Raw genomic sequence first — 12,080 nt, 5'->3', positions numbered from 1 at the left:
GGGAGTTGAAAGTAGGCCAGATGTTGTCTTCATAACAGAGTCTGTGTCCTACTCTCACTCCAGGAAAGTACTCACCCAGTCCAGATGGGACAATAGATGGGCCCATACTACTGTTCATAATGATAGGGGCCTGGCCCTAGCCCCAGCCCTAACCCCAACCCAGCCCCAGCCATAACCCCAGCCGTAGCCCTAGCCCCAGTCCCAGCCTTAACCTAACCCCAGCCCTAGTCCCAGCCCCAGCCCTAGCACCAGCCCTAACCCCAGCCCCAGCCCTAACCCCAGCCATAGCTCCAGCCCTAGCCCCAGCCCTAACCCCAGCCCTAGCCCCAACCCTAACCAGTCCCAGCCAAGGCCCCAGCCCTAACCAGTCCCAGCCCTAGCCCCAGCCCTAACCAGTCCCAGCCCTAACCCCATCCCTAGCCCCAGCCCCAGCCCTAGCTCTAGCTACAGCCCTAGCCCTGCCCTAGCCCATCCACTCTGGCACCTTCTGCCACAGTGTGAACATTGGACAATGCAGCATCTGGTTCGCAATTCTTGTTGACTTCCAAAACCCTCTTCAGCACAGTCAAACATTGTGATCTGATCCTGTCATCCACCTGCTGACAGAACTGTCACCATGTCCTGCTTCTGCTCTGACTGACAGAACTGTCACCATTACCTGATTCTGCTCTGACTGACTGCTGTCTCTGTCTTCTTGTCTTCCAGCGGCTCTGGGCATTCTGCTGACGAGCGGGTGCGCCACCTCGAGACACTGCCAGCAGCAGGAGCTGCCAGGCGTGCGGATCCAGTGCTGCGACTCGGACCTGTGTAACAGCGCCACCTCCTGGCGGGCAGGAGCGCTGCACTACGTCTGCGCATTAGCGAGCCTACTTCTCCTACGGTTATGCCTGTGATGACCTGTCGCTCAGAGTAGGCCTATATGTCAAGGAACTCAACAAGGGTCCAATCCGCCGACCTGAATTTGGATTCACCCTTTATCAGTGACGTTCTGTGTCCGTGTCTTTCAGCTGTTTGTTAAGAGGCTAAAGGGAAGTTCAAGTAGAACGCTGTGCAAATAGCTTTGTCACTGTGGCTATCCGCTCAAGTCCATTTCCCAATGTCAAAAACAACAGCTGTTTCTGTTATACTTTAGCATTTATTATGCGTCTTTATGATCAGTTTTTTTTAGAATATGTCAGATGCTCAGAAATAAATAATTCAATGATTCGATCTGTGCTTATCGCAAGCGTAGACGTTGTATAGCCTATGCTTCAAATGAAAACTAAAAAATGCGTATCAACGCTTAGCGGTTCTGTATTAACATGATCATGAACATTTACCAATGAAGTTTTCTGTATTTTCTGATAAGAACTAGCTTACGTATGAGCTCGTGTTCTACAATCGGAGAGGAGTTGGTTGTGAAGCTGATATCATCCTGTGTGGGTCGTTTCTTTGCACTTCTACTATGTATCCGTTCTCCAGAAGCCATATTGTCCATATTGTTTTTTTTCTAATAGTTTCCTCAAGCTAAGCTTGGTTATGCACGCTGCATGAATTTATATTTGAGATTGGTCAAATGTACAATGAAAGCATGTACTGTTGTTAAATATTGTATTAAATAATTTAGTATATTTCAATATATTTTGTTTCAGATGATTTATGTGTCAAAATCCGAGGCAGAAACATCAGAAACGAATGTTCCTAGTTCCGCTGGAACTCTCCATAACCCCACTGAACTAGAACCCCGTAGTTTATTAGCACTGGCACAGTACCTCACAGTTTTAACCAACAAAATGAGAACCACATTAGAAATTAGGATATACAACATCATAAAGCGGGGAAATCATACGTTTAAGAGAGAAATGTGCGTCTCAGTGAAATAAATACAAATCTGTAGCAAGAGTGCTGTACAATGCAAAATACTTCCGCTCAGAATATTTTGCCTGTTTTTGCTTATTTGGCCAACCGTAATGATCACTTGCCAGAATACATTTAAGCCTTAGAAACTGCCAAAAAAAAAAAGGTTAGTGTTTTGATTAACATTCAGTATTATCTATGCATCGCCTATCATTCAGGCACACCTGTTCAGGTAAGTTCCTTTGAGGTCACTTCATTGCCCATCGCCAATTAGCGCAAAATGCGCAAATCGCCGCATATGCATTGCCCTTTGTCCCAGAAGCCCATTGTATACAACGGAGGAAACCCTGTTCACCGCAAGCAGCCATCTTGGATAGAGATACTTCTGCCAGGATAACCTGCAGATCCCTTCTGAAGAGCTCAAGACGATATAACATTTAAAAAAAATACACATAACCCGGTAAGATGCGAAACATGATTAGATAAACATGTACTCAAACCTGCCCGGTGTAGTTATTCAGAACAACATTGGCAATTGCATTATAATTGATAGAATGCTAAAGTTAGCTTTTTGCTAGCCTTCTTAGCTAACTGTTATTTCTAGGGATTGCAGCCACAAGCTAACGTCGGCTAGCTGTTTTTATCTGACTATAAATAAAACATGCCTAACTTGTTCGCAGTAGACACCGTTTTCTACATATGGAGGAGGGATACTAGTAACGTAACAGTGGAATAATTGTCACCTGTCTCTTAGTCTGTTCTGTGTTATTTGTTAGCAGTTGCTCCTGCTATCTTGTTAGCTCGCTAATCAGTTAGCGTATCGCGTCTGGGATTAGGTGAGTAGCAAGCTAAGTCTAGCTATACATGCTAGCAAATGATACGTTAGCATACAGCATAACTAGGTTGCAATAGGTGTGTCGGGTTGTCGTCAAGACAGGCTGGGTTTTGTCATCTAGAACTAGGTGGATAACCATCATCAAAGTAGTCCGTATTTATTATCTAACAAAGTAGGAAGGAGTTTGAGATGTTTGAAGAACACATCTCAAGATGACTAACTTGCTAACCAGGTCCTGTCTTGTTATCTGTCAAAATGGATTGCTGCTGGCTAACGTCGTTAGCCCGCTAGCGCGTCGTTGGCAGGAACCTATTTGGGCCTGATCTTGGTCAATCAAATATCCTCTCTGCAGTTGCTATTTTACTAGCTTCAGATGCGGTTCACTGCCAGAAAATAGTTTATCTGTATTTGTGTTGTATTAGCTTGACATTTTCCAAATCATCTTGCTTCAAGGCCAATAGCTGTCTAGTCAGGAAGCCGGCCTTTGCTATTTCGCTTTACACATGCAATCGGATATTGCCAAGCAAGGTGTTGCCTTTATCACATCAGACAGGCAGGTACAGGCTGATGGACTGTATGGCGGCTTTGTTGTTCGTAGTCTGAAGCGCTTGGAACAAGCTTGCTAGTTAACGTGTTTGGTTTTCAGCCAAAACATACATTACTTTTCCCATGAATTGTTATTACTCAGTGTAAACACTTAATTCACACGATATTATAGTTATGTTTCCTTCGGTAGAAATAAAAGAAGTCACTTCGATGTTTGTTGGACGGTTTTGTTCACTAAACACACTGATTAAACAGGAATGTCGGTAAGCTACACGCCTTACCTGACTTTCATCACACAAATATTTATAACTTGATATTGCGCTTTGATAAGCCAATGCGATAATGTTTGCTGATATGGTCCTATACACTCCCAGTATGGGCTTCAGAATCACATTACTTTATCATAATGTAGCCATAAAAACATATATTATTTGCCAAGGCATTCTTCACAAATTCATCAGTTCACATAGTTTTCTGGTGGTTTCTGTACATCCTGGTAACATCAGCATCATGAGGAATGATGAAGATCCCAGGCTTGTGGTGACTCGTACGCCTGTAGCAGGGTTCTCATGAGTCAAGAGATCTGGCCGTCCAGAATGACACGTGCCATCTCACTTCGACAACAAGAAGTCACTGTGGACGATGGCCTGAGCTCTGACACTGCTTTCTGTTTTATTCATTGTGTGTGTGTGTGTGAGAGACACACACACGGCAGGGAAGTGCTGAGGCTGCGATCTGGTCACATGCAGCCCAGACTCTCCTCAGCCCAAATCCCCAGAGCGACTCCAGACAGGAAATGCTCCTTCCTCTCTCCATCTCAGGAGAAGCGGCATGGCTGGCTGTAACTCAGCGTTGGGTGTTGAGCCCTAAAGCTTCAAGCTGCCCGGACACAGAAAACCCTCACATGTGACGTGTAGCAAGAGGCAGCACATGACCAGAGGGTCATGTGAGGGAAGTCAGCCAGGCCCTGTAGTTAAGGGGGGGAGGAGGAGGAGGGGGGCGGAGCGTTTAGGAGGAGTGGGAGGGTTGTAGAGAGGTTGCCAGCCAGCCAGACGTGGAAGGCTGGCTCCGTCATTATCATAGTTTGCATGTAAACACCACAGGCGTCAGCTTCCTGTACCCTGGGCGAGGCTGTGCCTGTACATCTCTCCTCCACCCCCCAGCCCTCCTCTCCTGTTCATCAGGACTGTCTCCTCCACCCCCCAGCCCTCCTCTCCTTTTCATCCCAGGACAGGTCAGCCTCTCTTCCTGGGGTTGTGTTTCCACACACACTGGCTCTGTCTCCAGGGCCACGCTTGAAATATTACACATGGTTAATATCATTTATTAATAAAGCATTGCACCTTTTCATCTTAAGGAAACAAATAATGGAGTCTTCAGCTGGGCTTTATGTTGCTCTGATAACTGTCATTTTCTCCAGTCAACCTGGGCTCCTGAACAGTCTGGGCTATTTATAGCATTCTGCTAAAGGTGTGTTTAAGTCTGTGTGTGTGTGTGCGTAGGATGGGGAAGTCTCTGTGTGCCTCAATCTTTTGACTAAATTACAATCCTCATGGATGTGTGTGTGTGTGTGTGGTGGCGGCGCACCAGCAGAGCAGATGGTCCACGAGGAGAGAGGAACACACAGGGATGAGCCGTCTAGGGAACAGGAGGAGGGAGAGGAGAGCAGGGAGGTCGTCTAGGGAACAGGAGGAGTGAGAGGAGAGCAGGGAGGTCGTCTAGGGAACAGGAGGAGTGAGAGGAGAGCAGGGAGGTCGTCTAGGGAACAGGAGGAGTGAGAGGAGAGCAGGGAGGTCGTCTAGGGAACAGGAGGAGGGAGAGGAGAGCAGGGAGGTCGTCTAGGGAACAGGAGGAGGGAGAGGAGAGCAGGGAGGTCGTCTAGGGAACAGGAGGAGTTAGAGGAGAGCAGGGAGGTCGTCTAGGGAACAGGAGGAGGGAGAGGAGAGCAGGGAGGTCGTCTAGGGAACAGGAGGAGTGAGAGGAGAGCAGGGAGGTCGTCTAGGGAACAGGAGGAGTGAGAGGAGAGCAGGGAGGTCGTCTAGGGAACAGGAGGAGTGAGAGGAGAGCAGGGAGGTCGTCTAGGGAACAGGAGGAGGGAGAGGAGAGCAGGGAGGTCGTCTAGGGAACAGGAGGAGCAGGAGGCGAGGTGGCATGCTTGTGTTGAGCAAAAGTGAGGCAAGTAAACAGGAACCAGAAAAATGGTTTCAGCCTGAACATCAGGCCCCTGGCCGTGTCACCTGACACCATCAGCAGTTAAGCAGTAAGCAATTCACTTCCTTGATATGATGTCAGAGTGTAATGTGATTGGTGCAGAGCTTAATGACCAGATGACTGTTGGAACAGTAATGTACGTTAGAGACACAAAGGCGTGCTCCTTCATTTGAAAATGTTTTGCTTTCGTTTTTTCCGTTTGCCAATTCACTCGACTGGTTTCCAGACCCAGCCTGTTTGTGGGGGTGGCAGGCCAGAGTGCCCAGCCTGTTTGTGGGGGTGGCAGGCCAGAGTGAAACAGTCAGGTGTCATGGCTGCCCTGGGGGTGTGACGTTTATCTGTTGCTCCTCCGAGCAGCCTGGTCCGGTTCCTCTAAGCCATTTTTATGACCATGACTGAGTTCATCCTCGCCTGGCTCCCCTGGGTTCAACACCCACCTGGGGGGTGTCTACAGCACAGGGAGGAAATGACGACAAATCATAAGGATGCAGGTTCCTGGTTGTCTGGTGTCTAGCTGGTAATGATGTGAGGGCTGTGGTAGAGGATGAACATATGTTTGGTGGACAGGAAGTGATGTGAGGGCTGTGGTAGAGGATGAACAGATGTTTGGTGGACAGGAAGTGATGTGAGGGCTGTGGTAGAGGATGAACAGATGTTTGGTGGACAGGAAGTGATGTGAGGGCTGTGGTAGAGGATGAACAGATGTTTTGGTGGACAGGAAGTGATGTGAGGGCTGTGGTAGAGGATGAACAGAAGTTTGGTGGACAGAGAGTGATGTGAGGGCTGTGGTAGAGGATGAACAGATGTTTGGTGGACAGGAAGTTGTGAGTGTGGAGGTTTTCCCGTAGTGCATCGTGGGTAAATGTGTGTGTGTGTGTGTGGGTGTGTGTGTGTTGTACTGCCTCATCTGGTTACAGGGAGCCTGGTCTCCGGAATATGATTAAGGCTGCTTGGAAATACTCTGGCCCTGACAGGCCCTGCGTGTGTGTGTGTGTGTGTTCATTTTTTCTCTCATAAGAAGAGAAAAAATTCCCACTGCTGACCAAGTTTAGTTTCTCACAATCTATTCATCATCAGTCGGCTTCCTCATATACTGACCAGAGTGATGTGTAGCAGAGAGGCTAACCCCCCTACTGAGACTAGCTAGCCCCACTACTGAGACTAGCAGATTACAGGGGTTAGCTTGCTTGCAGCTGGTTGACTGGGGAGCAAATGGCACCACCCTTTTCACCCAGCCTGTAATGGCTACATTGTCTCCCTCTGACGGGTTAGTGTGTCCTGATGTGTAGTGTGTGTGTAGATAGGGCCTGCAGCACTGTGTGTTTCTGTGTCTAATATCTTTCTCTGTCTCTCACGCAGAGCCAAGATGGCGACCGCACCATACAACTACTCCTACATTTTTAAGTACATCATTATCGGTAAGTGAGCCGTGCAAAGTGACTGCCGTGCGGCTGTGGAAGCTAGAGATGAGACCAGCTAGCTAGCTGAGATGGGGCCAACTAGCTAGCTGAGATGGGGCCAGCTAGCTAGCTGAGATGGGGCCAGCTAGCTAGCTGAGATGGGACCAGCTAGCTAGCTGAGATGGGACCAGCTAGCTAGCTGAGATGGGACCAGCTAGCTAGCTGAGATGGGACCAGCTAGCTAGCTGAGATGGGACCAGCTAGCTAGCTGAGATGGGACCAGCTAGCTAGCTGAGATGGGACCAGCTAGCTAGCTGAGATGGGGCCAGCTAGCTAGCTGAGATGGGACCAGCTAGTTAGCTGAGATGGGACCAGCTAGCTAGCTGAGATGGGGCCAGCTAGCTAGCTGAGATGGGACCAGCTAGCTAACTCAGTCTGAGGGGGCTGTGGCTCTGTCCTGAATGTGGGCCGTGCAGAGGCTGCTGATATACATTTACATTTTACATTTACATTTATTCATTTAGCAGATGCTTTTATCCAAAGCGACTTCCAAGAGAGAGCTTTACAAAGTGCATAGGTCACTGATCATAACAACAAGATAGCCAAAAAACATCGCGAGTTGCCAAAACATGAAGCACACATTGTGAACAACCAAAGTAAGTGCCAAAGGGAAGAACCATAAGAGCATGTAGTTAAACAAGTCACAACCAAACAACATGAACAGCTATAAGTGCAAGTGTACCTGTGGAAAAAAAGCAAGCAACAGTAACAATATAACAAACCTAATCTATCTAGACCTTGCTTCTGCCAACTCATAGCTACTGGTAACCTTCCACCCTAGTTAATAGGTCTTCATTCCCCCCCTCCTGTAGGAGACATGGGCGTAGGGTAGTCATGTTTGCTGCTGTGTGGTGACTGTGCTGTGTGTTCTGTCCTGTAGGAGACATGGGCGTAGGGAAGTCATGTTTGCTGCTGTGTGGTGACTGTGCTGTGTGTTCTGTCCTGTAGGAGACATGGGCGTAGGGAAGTCATGTTTGCTGCTGTGTGGTGACTGTGCTGTGTGTTCTGTCCTGTAGGAGACATGGGTGTAGGGAAGTCATGTTTGCTGCTGTGTGGTGACTGTGCTGTGTGTTCTGTCCTGTAGGAGACATGGGCGTAGGGAAGTCATGTTTGCTTCACCAGTTCACAGAGAAGAAATGTAAGTACAGCCAGGTGGCGCCTCTATTCAGATGTGTGTGTGTGTGTGTGTGTTCACACTTCCCAGCTGCAGCTCCTGGTGGTGTGAATCTCGGGCTTGTAAAGCCAGTGTGATCAAACCAGATTCTCTGCTTTCATTCATCTAGCTTCCTGCACAACACAATCACACACAGAATGAGGCACTGTCACACACACACACACACAGAGAATGAGGCACTGTCACACACACACACAATCTCTCGAATAAACACTGCACTGCATGGAGGCAGTTAAGAGACACACACAGCTGCTGCCTGCACAGACTGGATGTAGAGCTCTGGGTTTGTTCAAGTTGCAGATGAGGACTGAAGGATGTGTGTGTGTGTGTGTGTGGCTGTACCCCACCTGCTCTCCCTGTGGAGCGTGTGTGTGTGTGCACGTGCGTGCGTGTGTGTGTGTCTTAATTGCTTTTATGCAGAGCCGTAAAAGCCAAGTTTTAAACAAGTACATCAATATATGGCTGAGACACAAGCTTGTCTCGTTGGCATTTTGCCCAGAAATAATGTTGAGAGGGTGATGGAGGTGTATAACTGCCCCCTCTGCCCTACAGTCATGGCGGACTGTCCCCACACGATCGGGGTGGAGTTTGGGACGAGGATCATCGAGGTGAGCGGCCAGAAGATCAAGCTGCAGATCTGGGACACGGCCGGCCAGGAGCGCTTCAGAGCCGTCACACGCAGCTACTACCGGGGTGCCGCGGGGGCGCTGATGGTGTATGACATCACCAGGTAACTCAGACACACACCTGCACACATGTTAGCATGGCCTGCTGTGGTGTTGTGGAGCGTGGCTCACATGTTAGCATGTGGCTCCTGGGCCCAACAGAGATCAGCCTCTCACAGCTGTCAGGCTGGAGCACTCGGACATGCAGCTGGCTGGTGTGTGTTTGGCCTTTTTTGATCCAACCTGTAGCCCGTAGTCATGGTAACATCTCCTGCTCTCGTGTGTGTGTGTCACAGGAGAAGCACATATAACCACCTCAGTAGCTGGTTGACCGACGCCAGGAACCTCACAAACCCCAACACCGTGAGTTCTCTTCCTCTCTACTGACTGTGGTGACCGCTGGTGACCGCTGGTGAACAGTGGTGACTGCTGGTGACTGGTGGTGAACAGTGGTGACTGCTGGTGACCGCTGGTGACTGGTGGTGACTGCTGGTGACTGCTGGTGACTGCTGGTGACTGGTGGTGACTGCTGGTGACTGGTGGTGACTGCTGGTGACTGGTGGTGAACAGTGGTGACTGGTGGTGAACAGTGGTGACTGGTGGTGACTGGTGGTGACTGGTGGTGAACAGTGGTGACTGGTGGTGAACAGTGGTGACTGGTGGTGACTGGTGGTGACTGGTGGTGACTGGTGGTGAACAGTGGTGACTGGTGGTGACTGGTGGTGAACAGTGGTGACTGGTGGTGAACAGTGGTGTGTGTCTCCCAGGTGATCATCCTGATTGGGAACAAAGCTGACCTGGAGGCTCAGAGAGACGTGACGTACGAGGAGGCCAAGCAGTTTGCTGAGGAGAACGGTGAGAGGGGGAGGAGGGGAGGAGAACGGTGAGGAGGGGAGGAGAACGGTGAGAGGGGAAGGAGGGGAGGAGAACGGTGAGGAGGGGAGGAGAACGGTGAGAGGGGAAGGAGGGGAGGAGAACGGTGAGGAGGGGAGGAGAACGGTGAGAGGGGAAGGAGGGGAGGAGAACGGTGAGGAGGGGAGGAGAACGGTGAGAGGGGAAGGAGGGGAGGAGGGGAGGGAGGAGGGGAGGGAGGGGAGGGAGGGAGGATGGGAGGATGGGGGGGGGGGGGACAGGACAGAGAGCAGCAGTCTGATTCCATCTTGTATTTCTGTCCTGCAGGCCTGTTATTCCTGGAGGCCAGCGCTAAAACGTAAGTACACACACCCCTGCCCCCCCTCCTCCCCCAGGGTCCTCCCTCCATAACATGCCCCCTTCCTCCCCCAGGGGGGAGAATGTGGAGGATGCCTTCCTGGAGGCAGCTAAGAAGATCTACCAGAACATCCAGGACGGCAGCCTGGACCTGAACGCTGCAGAGTCAGGAGTGCAGCACAAGCCCTCAGCCCCCCAGGGCGGGAGGCTGACCAGCGAGCCCCAGCCCCAGAGAGAGGGCTGCGGCTGCTAGTGGACCACACTCCTCCTCTCCTCCTTCACTCTCCTCCTTCCCTCTCCTCTCCTCCTTCACTCCATCATTCTCTCTCTGTTCATCTCTACTCCATCACCTCCCTCCACAGCCCCTCCCTGCTCCACACCACAGACAGAGAGAGGGGATGGGGTGGATGTAGAAGGGTGGATGATGGAGGGAGGGAGAAATGTTTTTGACTTAGTGACTACATCCCTTTTCTGCTTCCTCTCTGTCTCCCCCCTCTCCCTCATTCTCTTCCTCCATTCACCAGTCAGCACAGGTTATCGGCTGTGAACCACACATACACAGCAGGTCATATTCATAACAAACTGAAACTACAAGCTTTTGTTTTTTAACGTTGCTTTTATAGCTGATAACAGACCCCCTCGGTTCCCCCAGAGGACTGAACTCAGCCTGTATAAAGACCCCTGGTAGATGCCCATCCCCCTCCTCCCCAGCATCACAGCTGCAGGTAGATCCACCATTGTTAGTTTGGATCAAGTTTGGTTTTGCTGGCCTGTGATTGGCTAAATGTGTCCAGTCCAGGGATTGGGATTGGACAGTAAAGGTGATGATGTAATTTATGACCCAGCAACACAGCTGGGATGTTGCTGGTTGTGTGTGAGAGACCTGTTGATGACATCAGATACAGGATTCCCCTCAAACTGCTTGTGCTCCAGCATCACAGGAGACCGTGTGTGTGCGTGCGTATGTGTGTGTGGGTGTGTGTTTAGAGGGTCGGGGACCGTTTTGACTAAGTTAATGACACTTTACAGATTTTAGGCATTTTTTTCTTTAGATCATTAGTTTCACCTCCCGCCCTTTCTCCTCCTCTCACCTCCTCTCCCTCTCTCTCCTCTCACCTCCTCTCCCTCTCTCTCCTCCTCCTCCCAGCCCCAATCACATCAGTAGAATCTGGCTGTCCTCACCAGCATTTTCCTTGTTGTCGTATGTTGCCTTATTGTTACGATTTAATGTTAATATTATTACTGTTAAATCTTATTTTCGCTGCGCTTGCTCTATATACCGCTGTTTAGACTCCTGTCCAAAAAGAATTAAAAAAAAACATTTTACAATATTGTGATATTTAGAGGAGACGGTATAAAGGGGTAAATCAAATGGGTTGGGGGAGAGGAGGAGCTAAGAGAGAGGAGGAGCTAAGAGAGAGGAGGAGCTAAGAGCTAGGAGAGAGGAGGGGCTAGGAGAGAGGAAGAGAGATCAGAGAGGCAGATACTCCCGCACACCTGTGATGCCAACAGAGCTGTCACCCATCAGGGCTGTTCCATCCTCACCCCCCCTCCTTCACCCTGTACAGTTACACCAATAGCATGCCCCCCCCCCCCCCCCCCTAACAGCCCTGACTGAGATGGGTTTGATAGAACACCAACTTCACATGTTCTTATTCCCGCTCCCCAGGCTAAATGTTCTGTACCATAAAGAGTGATTCCCAGAGGGGGCTGCTGTACATAGTGCTTCTCTAGCTGTGGCAGTGCTGAGGGGAGGGGGGCTTGTGCTTGTGATGGGGAAGTCTGTAACATAGTTTCTATTAATGTGTGTGTGTGTATAGACAGACCTTCCTCCTCCTCCGACCCCCTCACCTCCCTAGGGCTCTTCTGTTCTCCCTGTCTGGGGGCGGGGCGGGGCGGGGCTGTAGAGCTGGGGGGCGGGGCTGTAGAGCTGGGGGGCGGGGTGGGGCTGGGGGGGGGGGGGCTGTAGAGCTGGGGGGTGGGGCTGGGGGGCAGGGCTGCGGGACTGGGGGGCGGGGTTGTAGGGCTGGGGGGCGGGGCTGTAGAGCTGGGGGGTGGGGCGGGGCTGGGGGGCGGGGCTGTAGAGCTGGGGGGTGGGGCGGGGCTGGGGGGCAGGGCTGTAGAGCTGGGGGGTGGGGCGGGGC

The 12,080-nt window shown here is 50.6% G+C and overlaps 1 protein-coding gene across 1 annotated transcript; it reads left to right on the top strand.

Moving 5' to 3' along the window:
• Positions 1-2,199: 2,199 nt before the first annotated feature.
• rab14l (RAB14, member RAS oncogene family, like) lies at positions 2,200-11,826 on the top strand. The gene is made up of 8 exons (XM_067258585.1): positions 2,200-2,296; positions 6,788-6,846; positions 7,973-8,026; positions 8,615-8,792; positions 9,024-9,090; positions 9,495-9,582; positions 9,907-9,937; positions 10,012-11,826. Exons 2-8 carry the CDS (start codon positions 6,795-6,797, stop codon positions 10,187-10,189), a joined length of 648 nt encoding a protein of 215 aa, XP_067114686.1. The 5' UTR covers positions 2,200-2,296; positions 6,788-6,794; the 3' UTR covers positions 10,190-11,826.
• The last annotated feature ends 254 nt before the right edge of the window (positions 11,827-12,080 follow it).

Source organism: Osmerus mordax, chromosome 20 (assembly GCF_038355195.1).
Source record: "Osmerus mordax isolate fOsmMor3 chromosome 20, fOsmMor3.pri, whole genome shotgun sequence".
Lineage (NCBI taxonomy): Eukaryota > Metazoa > Chordata > Actinopteri > Osmeriformes > Osmeridae > Osmerus > Osmerus mordax.
The sequence above is the reverse complement of the archived record's forward strand: the minus strand, read 5'-3'. Positions and strand labels throughout refer to the sequence as shown.